This window comes from Lissotriton helveticus, chromosome 9, assembly GCF_964261635.1.
Source record: "Lissotriton helveticus chromosome 9, aLisHel1.1, whole genome shotgun sequence".
Taxonomy (NCBI): domain Eukaryota; kingdom Metazoa; phylum Chordata; class Amphibia; order Caudata; family Salamandridae; genus Lissotriton; species Lissotriton helveticus.
The window spans coordinates 232,228,393-232,243,848 of NC_136070.1; the positions used below are offsets into that span (position 1 = coordinate 232,228,393).

The 15,456-nt window shown below is 44.4% G+C and overlaps 1 protein-coding gene across 2 annotated transcripts in view; it reads left to right on the forward strand.

The window, feature by feature from the left end:
* BUB1B (BUB1 mitotic checkpoint serine/threonine kinase B) overlaps window positions 1–15,456 on the forward strand; it is a 317,125-nt gene that overhangs the window by 217,281 nt on the left and 84,388 nt on the right. For both annotated transcript variants that reach the window (XM_078659779.1, XM_078659780.1), the window contains exons 18-19: window positions 7,721–7,841; window positions 10,559–10,806. In XM_078659779.1, the coding sequence (XP_078515905.1) occupies window positions 7,721–7,841; window positions 10,559–10,806 (369 nt within the window). The remainder of the gene's footprint in view (window positions 1–7,720; window positions 7,842–10,558; window positions 10,807–15,456) is intronic.

The following is a 15,456-nucleotide window of genomic DNA, read 5'->3' on the forward strand; positions in this document are numbered from 1 at the left end:
CACCCCACCCTCCTACTTATGTTGCACCTCTTCCTCCCATTGTTCAGTGTTGCCTTTTCTCAATCCCCCCTCTCACTGAAGAAGTATTCTTGGAAACAATTCCTAAGGTAAAATCAGGTTCTCCGGCAGATATTTGCCCGGCTCGCATTCTTCAACAGATCTACTCTGTTTGCACCCAGCCCCCGATCACTCTTCTCAATAGTTCCCTTGCACAGGGGGTTGTGATCCCAGCTTTCAAAACGGCCACAATAGTGCCAATCCTAAAGAAGCCTGGAGCAGACTCGTCTGCCCCAGTCAACTATCGCCCCCATCTCCCTGCTGCCCTTTCTGGCCAAGGTGCTTGAGCGCCATGTTACATCGGCACTCAGTGCCCACGTAGAAGCAACTGGGGGCCTGGCATCTCGTCAGGCGGGTTTTCGACCCAGGCACTCTACTGAGTCTGTTGTGGTGTCGGTCCTGGACAACCTCAGGGAGGGCATGGATCAAAACAAACACCAGGCCCTAGTGCTCCTTGATCTCTCCGCCGCTTTTGATACGGTGGACCGTTCCATCTTGCTTTCACGTATCGGAGCGGCGGGAATCGGGGGCTCAGCCCTGGTCTGGCTGTCGTCCTTCCTGAGGGACCGTACCCAGGCTGTCCGGCTGGGGGATTTCACGGCAAGTCCTCTCAACATCACTTGTGGTGTCCCTCAAGGTTCTTCTCTCTCTCCCCTCTTGTTTAATCTCTATATCTATCCCCTAATCTTTGCTCTCCAGCAGATGGAGGTCACCGTATATAATTATGCGGATGACCTCCAGCTCATCTTTAACCTTTCTCCTTCGTCCCATTCTCTCTCTAATTTTCAGTCTATCATGATTTTTATCAGGGACTGGATGAGCCACAACCACTTGAAACTGAACCCCGATAAAACCGAGTTGGTTCTCACTGGTGGCTCTTCCAGTCCCTGGAACTCTCTTTTCTGGCCCTCTTCTTTAGGTTCCCCTCCCACCCCCTCTCCTATAGTCAAGACTTTAGGCATTAAAATGAATAACCATCTTACCCTACACTCACAAATTAGCTCTGTTGTTTCTTCTTGTTTTCTCACTCTTCGTACTATTCGCACTGTTTCCCGATTTTTTCCCCCTTGGCACTTAAACTGATCATGTCTGCCTTAGTGATCTCCCGGCTGGACTACGCAAATGCCCTGTATAACGGCATCCCAGCCTACAGTTTAAGAAAGCTCCAACTGGTGCAAAATCAGGCGGCCCGGCTTGTGTTCGGCCTCTCCCGATCCCACCATTCCACCCCGTTATTGAAGGCGCTCCACTGGCTGCCTGTCAGGGAGCGTTCCCTCTTTAAAACTGGTTGCATGGTTTTTCAGGCCCGCCAGGGCTCAGCTCCTGCTTTTATTGCCTGCCTGATAAAGGAATACGTCCCTGCCAGAGAGCTCCGCTCATACTCTCAATCCTTTCTGCAGGTACCCCGTTACAAGCGGAAAAAATGGGGAGGGGCCAACTTCTCATTCTTGGCACCTACCTTTTGGAACTCCCTTCCCGATCATCTGCGGTCGGCCAAACACTACTCTCTTTTCCGTAAAGGCCAAAAAACCTTCTTGTTCAATCAGGCATTTTTGTAGTAATCTATCCTCTGTCCCTCTTCTGCTTACTCTGCCTCCACAGCGCCAAGAAACCGTCTAGGTGAACGCTGCGCTTTATAAATATTTTAAATTCAAATTCACAGGGGCATAGCTGCTCATGCATATATGCCCTCACATGTGATGTAATGCACCCTGCCTAAAGGGCTACAAGACCTGCTGCTGAAGGGTGACTTACATATATTACATGCAGGGACTTTGACGTGGCACACAGTCAGTGTGATATGTTGTGTTTTCAAACTTTGTTTGCGCCATGTCATGCAGTCTGCAATAACAGCCTGCATGCAATTTGTTTAGGGGTCCGTTAGGGTTGCATATTGTATGCAACAAACATTCAGGACCTTCTTTAGTACCCATGCCCTAGGTACAAGGAGTACCACTTACTAGGGACTTGGTTTGGGAAACAAAAACTGGCACTGGAACCTAGTTAGCAGGGTTCAGTGCACTGTCAGTCGAAAACCATCACCTATTCGTTCTAATGGGGGCAAAAAGTGGGGGATCAAATGTAACAAAATTTCAATTTCCTGCAACTCCTTAATAGTCCTTATTGCCCACAAGGCAGGGTGCAATGTATTTAAAAGGAGGACATGTAAACGTTTAGAGTTAAATGTCCTGCCAGTGACAAAGCCTTAAAAGCAATTTTCACTGTTGCATGGTTGACTTTTCTATAGAAGAGCACTGAGATGCAATATTAAACTAATACAGTTTCTCAAGAATAGGACTAGCTACAAAAAGTATTAAACAATTCCTTTTAATTGTATTAAGGATCCAATTCATAGTGAAGTCCGATTTTTGTGGACTTGAAAGTTCCTTTTAAAAAGTTTGCTTTGCCCTACCTGATGTCCCTGGTAGCTAAATCTGTATTTTGATCTCCCATTTCAGCCAGCCAGTAAGTAGCATTTAAATAGGTGTGAGCTTGCTCTCAGCAGTAAACAATAGGCTGACCTGCATGGTTAGAGATAACCAGAGGATGTAGCCTTACCACTAGAGCAGTCGACCTCAAAGCTGGGGCAACCGGGTTCGAGTCTCGGCAACAACACTCAACATCCTTTGATTCTGGGCAAATCACTTAATCTCCCTGTGCCTAATAAAAAAAATAAGTCTCTGTGTTCAACAAAACTGGTGCTAGTGTTAAGCGCTCTGATACCCGATGTCTCAGGTCTAGACGCGCTTTATAAAACTCTAAAAATAAGCGATAGACAATGCAATTGGGGACTTTGAGGATCCTTTTTGATATTTAAAGTATCAAATCCTGCTTGAATGTCAAATCCTGTTTGACAGGTCTGCTATGGTTTTTCATACAACACTTGGGGCACAGTTCAAGTAGGCCTCCCCTGTTACACTCAGATGTTAACTGATACGTGAGCAGGGACTTTTTTTGTGTCCAAATCTCCCAGCACAGTGGGCCTCTTTTTGACATTACAGTGTCACAGCCTGTTTGACAGATCTGCTGGGTTTACATATAACATTAGTTGTGCAGTTCAAAGGGCGAAAGCGGTATGTCAAACCATCCTTATGTATACCATGTCTACATGCCTTCTGTCTCTGATGTTATTGAGAGTACAGGGACTGCCCCAAATTCGATGTTGGTGTTAGCTGTGGTGGTAGAAGAGGATCACCATACTACATTCCCAAGGCACATCCCCATCTCTCAGAGCCCAAGTTGTGTTTCGGTGAACACTACAGCCATCTTGAAAATGCCAAAGTGGGTAGGGTTGGCCCGGTACCCTTTAACCTATTGGTTAATGTGTCCCCAAGTCCCTTTGCCCCAATGGTTAGTGTGTCACAGGTGTCATTCCCCCCCTCCTAGCTGTTGCCAGACATAAATCTCGTTCTACTGATTCCGTAACCAACATATACCACTCCACCTGGCTATTTCGGCCCATACCCTATTTTCCCCGTCAGTCTTACCCTCCGTGTCCAGGTGTAAAGTCCAGTGTACTGCTTTCAGTTGGTCTGTTGTGCATGGGGGCGATGGATTGTTCCAGCGCTTACAGATCTCCCTCCTGGCTAGGAGCACAAGGTAAAACAAGAGGCCCCTCTGTGCTCTACTCAACAGACTACACAAGGCCATAATCACCCCCATTAGAACTGACACAAGGCTTAGCGTAATATTGACTCCAAAGATATCCTTTACAACGTTCTCATTGTCATCCAAAAAACCCTTGATCCCAGGAGAAGTGAATAAAACGTGTTCATCATTCGCTCTAAGTAGACCACATCTTCTACATTTGTGGGTCGGTTCCTGGGCAAACCTTGCAGTCTTTTGGGGGATCCAGTATAATCTATTAATGGTAAAACTTAATTTTCCTTGAAATTGGCTGATTTAACCACAGAGTACAATAACTTCAAGGTGGTTTGCCATATAAGTTGCAGCTTCGTCTCCTAGATGATTCCGTCCCATATTAAATACAGCGCTATCGTTTTCCTATCCTCAGCATCCAAAAGCTTCCAATACCATAGGACAATCTTGCTGTTAGGTCTCACGTCCTCCAGTGTCAACACAATTGTCTAGCCACCCCCAATCTCCTGAACAGCACTTGCAAGACATGAAGTCAACTGCAGATATTTCAACCTTGATAGGGACCCCAGTCTTGGCACTTAAAACGTCCTAGGGTAATACCCCCTGCATTGCTAGCAGGTGGCTATCCCAGATCTCCATAGTGGTAAATTCAACCCACCCCTCAAACACTCTGGGGTACCCAGGGAATCCCAAATCGGTGCAATTCCAGAGTGATAGCCAATATCCTCCTGACTTTAAACCATAAGCTCAGTACAGCCTTTTAATCCTTTGTCAGCAGCCTCCTGAGCTTGTGGAAGATCAGAAGTGGACTGAACCTGCTGTCTGAGACGTGAGGAGAGTCTGGAAGACTAGACATGCTTTTCCTCCTATGCCCAGGAAAGAAGAAGGGGACTCCAAATTTAATAAGGCTGAACTCCTGTTAAAGCTACAAGAATAAAGGCAAAGAAAGAACTCTCTTGGATCACCACATTCACCCAAATCATACTCAGCAATACACACTATAGGATCACTCAACTTCACCTGTATATCCCCTTCTAGCTGTAAATTTGTACCCCAAGAGGCAACCGGGTACGTTACAAAGATAAAGAGCTCACAATTCAATAGACAAATTGAACATTTATTTGTGGTACATAGGAGAATTAAAAACTGCAAATTTATAATAATGCATACAGGTTAAAAACACATTCCAAAAATCATATAAAAAAACTAAATAAAAAAAGGGCATATAAATAGAGACCTTTTATGAGAGACAAAAACCAAATATGTGCAAACAATCAAATTCATCAAGAAAAGGTTATTCCTGACTGTAATCTCAAATATAAAAACCATCGGTCTATTCACTTCTTTGTTGAACTCGACATATGGCAGTTCCTGGATATATCCAATTGTATAAACATAGGCGTCAACGCATTTTGGTGGTTGTCTATTATTAGAATACCACCTTCATCAGGATCTACATAGAGCTTGTCTCTCGCTCAAAATATAAGAATTTAAAAACACCAATAATACACTATTGCATCAGAGGGATTTTTAGATTTATATTATCCATTCTACTTCAGCGTATTCAATGTGTGATCTTTCATGGTCCACCTATTTAATAAATGTAATCCTTAGTACTTGTTATAAAAATTCACAGGTGTTGTTGCAGTATCACCTTACAACCCCAGTCAAACATTTTTTTTCTAACTGGTAAAATCCATACGTGTAATTCAGGATGGACATACAGGCTTCACACCTCCACTGATGGTGGGAATAGAATGCAGTCTTGCGTCCCGGAAATTCGGAATAGAGGCAAGACTGCATTCTATTCCCACCATCAGAGGAGGTGTGAATTTATATAACCAGTACTAAGGATTACATTTATTGAATAGGTGGACCACGAAAGAACACACATTGAATACGCTGAAGCAGAGTGGATAATATAAATATAAAAATCCCTCTGATGTAATACCGTATTATTGGTGTTTTTAAATTCTTATATTTTGAGCGAAAGACTAGCTCTATGTAGATCCTGATGAAGGTGGTATTCCAATAATAGACAACCACCGAAACGCGTCGACGCTTGTGTTTATTCAATTGGTTATATCCAGGAACTACCATATGTCATATTCAACAAAGACGTGAATAGACCAATGGTTTTTATATTTGAGATTCCAGCAGTCTGGAATAACCTTTTCTTGATGAATTTGATTGTTTTCACCTGTGTGTTTTGTCTCTCATAAAAGGTCTCTGTTTATATGCCCTTTTTTTATTTTATTTTGTTTTTGTAATATATTTGGAATGTGTTTTTAACCTGTATGCATTATTATAAATTTGCAGTTTTTAATTCTCCTATGTACTAGAAATAAATGTTCAATTTGTCTATTGAATTGTGAGCTCTCTATATTTGTAACGTACCTGGTTGTCTCTTGGGGTTCAAATTTATAGCTAGTAGGTGATATACAGGTGAAGTTGAGTGATCCTATAGTGTGTATTGCTGAGTATAAGTTGGGTGAATGTGGTGATCCAAGAGAGTTCTTTCTTTACCTTTACTCGCGGTACCCTGTCTCTTGGTCAGTGGGGTTGCTCCCTTATTTTACACACAAGTTACAAGAGGCCTTTTCCTGCAACTGTCCATGTGATCAGTGGCAACGAGACCTGGACTGGACCCTCCTGTGGCCTATGCCAGCCACCCTGTCAGTGTGTAAGTGCCTTTCAGAGATGCTGGGGGGGCTTTGGAAGTGTACTACTGTGATTAGGGCTTAAAGGATTAACAGCAGGTAAAAAAGGTTGGGTATAAACATCTTTCCCCACCTCGAAGACTGGCTACTGATGTGCGCTCGCCCCAATCCTTCGTAGGTAATCTCCAGACAACAGCGAACCCATCATCTTTGGGGTTCTCGATCAACATGCTGAAGTCTCACCTGCTTCTTTTGTAGAGGCTCCCATTCATCGCAGCAGTTCTGATCGGTGTAGAGCCTTCCTTTCAGCATGACCAGTCAGCACATTTGGGCTATGATTCTGATGTTTCACCCTCGTACTGGGTTTCCATGAGAGTGGCTCTGAGATTTCTTGGTTTCCTGCATCCTGCTTGTCAATCTTCTCATATGGCTACTCTGGAGTTGGCTCTCAAGTTTCAGCACCAAGGGAACCAGTCAGATTAAATCCAGGTGTCTGATCGCAAAATATCTACAGTGGTAGCTGTTCGGCTGCAGTTGGACCAGCAGCAGACACCTTCGCTCTACCACACCTAGCACTTACGGAGTTGACCGACGCATCGCTGCAAGGCTGAGGAGGTCACCTGGAAGATGAGACAAGAGAGGCTCTGGTCTCTGGCGGAGACCTGGCACTAATCAACCTCTTGGAGTTTAAGGCCATTCTCTTGACGTTGTTGGCCTTCTTACTATTTATGAAATGAAGGCTGGTTCAGGTCCTCACCACCACCACCACATGTTTCTTCAAAAGTGGGATGGTCACAGTATGTTTCAAGGAGCTGCGGATGGTTTTACATGCCATTCCTTTGACATCTGTAATGTTAATAGTGAGTGCAGGAATGAATTCCTTCATTCAAATGCAGCTGGGCAAAACTCTAGAGGCTAGTTAAATGCTTTGATTTTGTTAGCCAGTTGAATGACCTCCAAAAACGTCTGGGAAGGAGAAAAAATAATACACGTTTATTCAAATTGTATTCATGGTCAGGTACTTTTCCCTGACAGTCTGTTCAAAGTTTGAATCCGAAAAATACATTCTCTCCTTGTTGTACTAACTTTTTCAGCAGGATGGTGTGTACAGCGTGACAGTCTAAGTCTGAATGAAAGCTGCACATTGACCAGTAGTAATGTAACTCTTGTATAGTATTTGATACATTTTCCTCGATTTTCAGAAGATGTCCTTGTCAGTCACTGCAGAATAAAATAATGCACATTGGTAAATGCTCGTATGTTACATTCAATAAAATCATAAATCCGGTTTGTACTTGGTGTTTTTCTTCTTTTACTCCTATTTTTCTTCTTAAAATACACATTGTCTCATTGGCACCCCGCAATATATTCTTGTGATCTAATTCTGTATTCTATCTTTCTAGAATTCCGGAGCAAAGCATCAGATGTCCTCTTACTGTTTATCGTGATCCTTCCGATCCCCGGGTTGATAAAGATGATAAATTACCAGGGGCATCGTCAAGGGATCTTTCCCTCTCTTCTCCAGTGAGTTCTTTTGTTAGTAGGCTTTCATAAAATGACTGGTATCACCTTGTGAAATCATACAGCAACGTTTATGGAGATGCAGTTTTTGGCTGGGATCAATATTTAGTGGTTGTAATATAATAAAAGGTAGGGTGAAGATTCCTATCCAAAGTGCCTCGAGCCATTAATTTATGGCCAGACAAAACAGTGCCATCTTTAGGAGTATAACCTGTTGGTTGGGTTCTGCATTAAACTTTGCTTTTACTGTTTGCTCATAATTCAATTGGAAGCCTGTGAAGTACTTTTATTGCTGCATTTTTATAGGTTGATATCCATTCTGGCTGCCTGCTATGTATTGTTTGCAACCAGTCAGTACTTGTATTGGGTAGTATAGTGTGGATTACGTTTCTCAATTCTCACCATAACCGAGACTTTTGGCCAATATTAGCTCCAAATAATCGTGTTTGTGAAGTTGCAGTAGAATTTTCCATAGGATAGACCACTGAAAGTCGATGCCCTTCACCGCTACTTTGATTTGGGACTCTACTTCAAATATCAGTTTATTGTTTTCTGTCGCTGGTTTGTGCAGGAGTGAGATCCTATTGTCAAAGTCTCCCAGTAATATTATAAACATCATAGCCCTTCCTGAATCTCAACGATGACCTCAAGATTACTGATACCATTCAGCAGTGTAAGTGTACTCTGCAAATGTATCCTGAGACCCTAGTTTGAATGTGTGTGTAGGCCAGGGCGCTATCATTTTTCTGGCATTGAAATAAGAAGCATTAACTTAAATGAAGTACACCTCAAGATAGCTACTTAAGTCCCACCTAACCCACAAAAGTGACTGATCACATCACTACCGTAACTGATCCACTACCAAGCCGCAGTGTTCCAGCACTGTGATCATGATGGACCCTGAAAAATAAAGGTCAGCTTGTATAGCAACCTATACCGCAAAGGACCTTTGACAGAGGATGCTAAAAATGGTTTCATTCACTGACCTAATCGCATTGCAAAGAGAACATATAAGCAGCCTTAGGATGCAGCTGCCTTCAGATATTCAAAGCCCAGAGTTTCCTAAAAATGCGCTTTTCAAGATTGGCAAAAACTCTGCCAAACCATCACCTACATCCTTCGTCTACAAAAATTGCAACATTATCCAGAGAAAGATGGCAGATGAAATAAGATTTTGCGCTTTCTCTTATACCCCTTGAAGTCCATTACTCCTTATTAGGACTACTACTTCCTGGCCTGCCTTAAACCTCCTCACACAAAACGGTCACCCCTCCCCCTCGGTTTACGCCCTCATGTGAAACATGACTGTGATGTGATGCATCAACAACCATGGTGATGTGGTTGTGTCCCTTGTCTCAGTACGTACTGAAACTGTGGGCTTAAGCTCATGAGATATGGTTGGTTTTCAAACGCATGGTGGGTTCTCTAAACATGAGGACATCTAGGAGCATAGTTACTTTGGCATTGTACAGGGGCGCTCTGGTCCTAGCTACGTCACCTGCAATGTGGCCTTTCATTTACACTTTCACCATACATTATTGCATGGATTTAGAAGTCTGCAGAGATGGCCATTTCACTTGATATTCTCTGCATGATGGTTTAGTTTGCCAATCTCCTTAGACCCACTATCAGGGCTATACTGCTTAGGTATTGATTCAAGAGGTGATGAATCTGCAATTATCGATAAGAAGAACATGTACCTTACCTATGGTAACTATATTTCTGGTGGATACTCTAGCTCCAGATTTCTCACAATCCCATCCACCTCTCTGTTCTCAGGAATGATCATAGTTCCATTTTTAAAGTTCCAACTCAGTCTTGGTACACTGCATGGAACTGTCAATCTTGTCACACACTAAGGGTATGAAAAAAACACATAAGGAACTGATGTTGGTGTGTGGGTTGGGCACTTGATTTGTTCTAGTGATGCCATGTCTAGGGTTGTAGCTGGTGCTGATGCTGTGGTACCCGGCGCTGATCCTGGGTCTAGCGCTACCTCCTGGCTCAGGGGACCTATTTTTATGTTTCTGATCCAGTCTGGCGCCTGGATGTGATTAAAGGCTCAAGAAATCTGTAGATAGCTAGGGTATCCACCAGAAGATTCATTACCAATCTAAGTAACGACTTCTTTTAGGTTTTACGTTAAGATGCTTGTTCCGTTCATAGCGATAATTGCATATAAAAAACAAGCATGGATTAAAGGTTTGAAAAGAGGTTTGCAAAGTCTATACTAAACAAAACTGATCACTATTCTTTTGCAAGGATAGAACTTCTGACAGACTGTCCAGCTCTGCAAAAAAAGTTACAACATTTCTATTCAAAGAGTGCTGCACACACCACTAGAAGCAACAGACACTATTATTGATTATTGTTAACATTTGTGGGACATATTCCTGGGCTGGCCTCCTGTTGCTTCACAGCCAGGGTTGCACTATATAGGTACATGTACATATGTAGCCTGCAACCTGGTATGAAGGGAATTGTTTGGCACTTTCAGTTCAGTAGAAAGCAATCACCTTTAAAGAATTGTGCCAGGCTTGGTTTGGTTTTCATACACAAAAATGAAACTGGATTTTTCACTAGTAAAATATACATGTTGTTTGCTGTGTGACATATTTGCTTGGGAGAGTGGAATTACTAAATGATGGCTACTGTTGAAATAAATGCATGTCAATGACGCCAAATATAAATTTCATGCTGCTACTATCCTTCTATTCCAGAATGAACTTGATATGATTGTCAATGGCTCAGATGGGAATAAATCCTTATTTCCAATCCCTGAAGACACGTGTGCCTTTGCAAGAGCAGCACCTTTTTCATCGACTCCCTTCCATGCATTATCCATGCAGAGAGATGAAGTGAAGGAAGACTCGGAAAGACTACAACAGACCATTTGTGCAACGGAGAGGAAGCCACTCAGTGTGAAAGCGCTCAACTACAATCAAACGCCTTGCCTAAAAAAACTAAGGTAATACATGTGGTTATCAGTAAGGATTCTGGTTCAACATTCCTATTTGTAATTCTGATTAAAACTTGATTAAGAGAACCTTCAAACTCCTGAAAACTTGACTTTTATCTTTTGCCTGACTCACTCTGGAAAGTGCCAGACGCAGACGATGGGCCACTGTATTCGGCATAAGACTGTAGGGTTCTGGATAGTTTGGTAAATTGCCGAGCTCAAACATTGTGCAGTGGCAGTAGCAGGGTTTTACTATGGATCCTAGATCCACGGGTGAAGTTTTCCGCATTGTAAGTCGATCACTAGATACATATTTTCTCTTGGGAATCTTTTATCAGTGCAGAAAACATGGTAGGAAGAAAGGATGAGTAAGGTGCAATAGCAATGGCGGATGCATGCAGCCACATGAAGTCAAAAGTAAGAACTAAAAAAAACTAAACAAAACTGGGAAAGTGTCTGGGCAGGCAAGCGTATCTGTGGCATCCTTACCCTAAAAAACAAAGTACCCAAACCATTCTATCGTAGTTCATGAGAAGGAAAAAGATGCAGATTGAATGGCGGGCCATAACAACTGAAAACTACCCTCTAGTTAGTAGTGGTCAAAATGGCCCTCCTTTCACCTGTGGCCATAGATGTTTGCAGTAAAGAGGCTCAAACATATCTTCCCCACCAAGCTGAAAGATCGCAGAGCTTGACCCATCCTGAGAGAGTGATGCAGAGAAGTGAACCACGGCAAAAATCTAAACATTTTGGAATTATAGGATCTTAAAAGCAGTCCAAGTCGCAGATGCCTCCAATTCCAAACACGAAAAACACTACAATAGGCACAAGTTGGCAATATGTCGTTGGGAATAATGTATATATTCTGTGGTATGTTTTAATACCCAATAGTGTAGATATGCCTTACTACGGACAAGTATGGAAGAATAACATACCTGCCAAGGATGTAAATAAGATTCTTGTACTTGGATACTGATACAGTTTTGTTTAATGTATTATAACATGCGTTAAAATTGCCGACCCATTACGGATGTCCATGTGGGCCGACAACTCCTCCTATCTGATAGAAAGTTCTAGCTGCAGATCCCTTACTTTTGAATTTCCCATGCGTCAGGTTGGATCTGGAAACCTTTGCTGAGCAATACCCCTTGCGCGTGACATCAGGTGGCTCTATTCAGCTTCGCTTCGTCGGCGTAGTTAGGGTCTGTTATGACATCGCTGTGTCTATATAGGCACCACCCAGGCGCGTGGATGTCCGTTCTTTTCTTTCTATGCAAGGGCTGTCTTCAAGGAAGACCGGTTTCAAGCTTTGCGGGGCCTTTTCCCGCAACATGTCGGTCACCAATCCCCATCACATCTGTCTTTGGTGTCTCAAGCGCAACCACAATACTAAGTCGTGCTCGGACTGCCGGGCTATGGCTCCGAAGACCTTGAGGGAGTGTGCGATGTGAAGCTTTTCACAGCCCGGCAGTTGACACCGTCCAGCGAGACTCCATTGAGGTCCCGGTCCAGATCAAAGAAGAGGAGGTCGCTAAACCACTCCAGGAGCCCTACGTCCTCTTCCTCCCACTCGAGGTCTTTGGGACACTCGGGGAAGAGGCATAAGGAGAAGAAGAAGTCCAAGTGGACTTCATTTTCGCCTCAACTAGCATCGGTCGTCGAGAGAGGTAAGGAGCACCAATGCTCTAGGCATGGTTCCGTGGAGCCAGTCGACTTTGCAACCCCCCCCCCGCCGCCCCCTTCTGGGAGCCGGAGCGACTCCCGCTCAAATAAGAGTTTTACGAGGCCATGCACTGTGAATTTGAGCGGAGCAACCCTGCTGGTGAGCCCTTGGGTCCCGCGGGGTTGGAAAGGGCCCCATTGGATTTGACACAGTCGACTCCAGCCAAGGCGCCGGTGGAGCAATAGGGATCCGATCCCGGATCTTGTTCTATGCCGGTTTTGCAATCACGACCGCCCCCAGCGTTGGATCTGAAGTCTGTGCCTGTGACGTTGCCGATGTCCATTGGTGGCGCACGCCCCATCCTCTTCCCCGACGACACGGAGCTGGAACTACATCGCTCAACGCCAATTCCGACATTGTCAGAACCCTAGGTTCTATGTTGTCGCCTGAGCACTTTGAAGATGTGCTAGGCTCAGGAGAGGATTGGGAGGGGTCTTGGGACCCTCTTCAAAACCAGGATGTCTCCGAGGAGAATTTGGAGTAGTATGGGGAACTTGGGGAGGCCAGTGGACTGGATACTTCCACCAGATACTGGCATGCTCTCTCCACCAACAGTGGCTACAGAGGAGGGGGCATCCAATGCCATGGTGCTTAAGAAGGCAGTCCAGGTCTTTGGACTGGAGCTGCCCTCAGTACAGGTTAGGACTGATCTTCTGACCCAGGTGCTTCAACCTGGGTCTTCCACCTTAGAATTCCTTTTGCCCTTTAATGAGACACTTATGCACGACCTTCTAGGTACATGGTCTAAACCTAGCACAGGTGGTCCTGTGAATAGGATGATTGCACGCCGCCATCGCCCATCTCCGGGCAACCCCCCACCCCAGAAAATTTGGTGGTGCAGACCTCTACATCCCAAGGTGCGTTCCATACTGCCCCTCCGGATAGGGAATCTAAGAGGCTGGACTAATGTGGAAAGAAGTTTTCTTCTTCCAGCCTTACATTGCGGTCGGGGAATAACGAATGCTTATTTGGCCTTTTCTCCTATTGTTTTTGGGACACGGTTGCACAAGTGCTGCCACAAGTCCCAGAGGAGGCCCGGGCTGTGCTCTCCCAAGCTGTCAAGGATGGGAGAGGTGCAGCAAAATTCACCATATGGTGTGGCGTTGATACAATTGATTTGCTGGGCAGATCGATTTCCACGACCGTGACATTGAGGCGCCACACCTGGCTTCGAACAACTGAGGCGCCACACCTGGCTTCGAACAACTGGCTTCTTGGGCGATGTCCAAGCCAATCCAATGGACGTGCCCTTTGATGGAACCAGTCTCTTTGGGGGAAAAGGCAGACTCCGCTCTGGTCAGGTTCAAGGTCTCTCATGCTACGGCCAAATCCTTGGGCTTCTCCGCCAATACCCCTTCCTCCCGTGGCCTGTCTTTCTTTTGCCCCCTTTTGTGGCAACAAAACTTTTCTGTCACGTTGCGGCCAGCCAATCAGAACCTTGCTGGGGTTCGTTCCGCGGAAGGTCCATGCCCCCAGATATCCAAATTTGGTTTTTGTTTAATATCTCTAAAACTACTGAACAAATTGACATCAAATTACTACATGCACGCTTTCAGGAACAAGAGCTAGCTTTCTGTCAAATTTGGTGTAATTCCGTCCAGCGGTGCTGGCTGTAGTAGTGTTAAAAATCCCTATGGGAATTAACATGGGGAGCCCTCCCTCTTTTCTCTGCCCCCGTTTGTCAGATCACCTTTAAACTTTTGACACTGCAGCTCAACTGAGTGTCTTATTCGTTTCGTGAATTTTGTGAAGATTTGTCAAACGGTGCCAAAGATATTGGCAAAACAAAAAACGCTCTTCCTAATGAAACTAGGTCCTACTAGGACTACCTTTTGTCGACCACCAGTAGGGTGGGTGGGTGTGGGTGTGGGTGTGGGTGTGGGTGTGGGTGTGGGTGTGTGTGTGTGTGCGTGGGTGTGTGTGTATGTATATATGTGTGTATATATATGTGTGTGTATATATATATATATATATATATATATTACCTACTGGCGGTCGCCAGTAGGTATATATAGTTAGGATTTTTTCTCTATGGGTTTTTTGAAAATTCTATGTCTAATAACTTTGGCGTTTGTGGACGGAATTGGCTGAAATTTTCAGGAAAATGGCACATTTTGTTTCTGAGCAGCCCCTGAAAATTTTGGGGGGGTTCGTCAAGGGGGGGCCGAGAAAAAAGGGGGGTCCCAAAACGCGTTTTTCCCATGTTAATTTCCATAGGGCGGTTGGCCTCACTTTTAGCCCGAACGGCTGAATGGATTTGCACGAAACTTGGCAAAATTGTAGGGACTGGTAGCCCGATGTGCCTTTTGTAGGTCTCAATATATGTGCTGCAGTGGATTTTGAGAAATTAACGTTTAAAAAAAGATATATATCTGTAACAGCGGACTGGGCAGCGGCCCAGGACGCGGACTTTTCGCGCAACGGAGCTTTGTGAAGCGAAGCTGATTGGTTCTCCGGCGTCTGTCAACATTCCAAACAGTCCGTAGCGGCCGCCATCTTGTCTCTCGGTAGGATCGAGAGACAAGAGGAGGTCAAAACAAAGGGGGAAATAACTATAAGGGGGCATAGTAGATCCTCGCTGACCCCCTAGGTTTGATGTGGAGGTTTTAAAAGGGCCCCGCGGGGCAAAAAAAAATAATAATAATAATAATCGAACGGCTGAATGGATTTGCACGAAACTTGGCAAAATATTAGGGACTGGTAGCCCGATGTGCCTTTGCTAGGTCTCAATATATGTGCTCCAGTGGATTTTGAGAAATTAACGTTCAAAAAAAGATATATATCTGTAACAGCGCTCCGCTTCGCGTAACGGAGGTTTGCGAAGCTGATTGGTCATTCTGTCACTGGGCTATAGTTGGGCTACATCTGGCTGATATTTGGGCTACATTTGTTTTTTTGTGTGTCTGGTGGCCATCTTTGGGCTACTTTGGGCTACA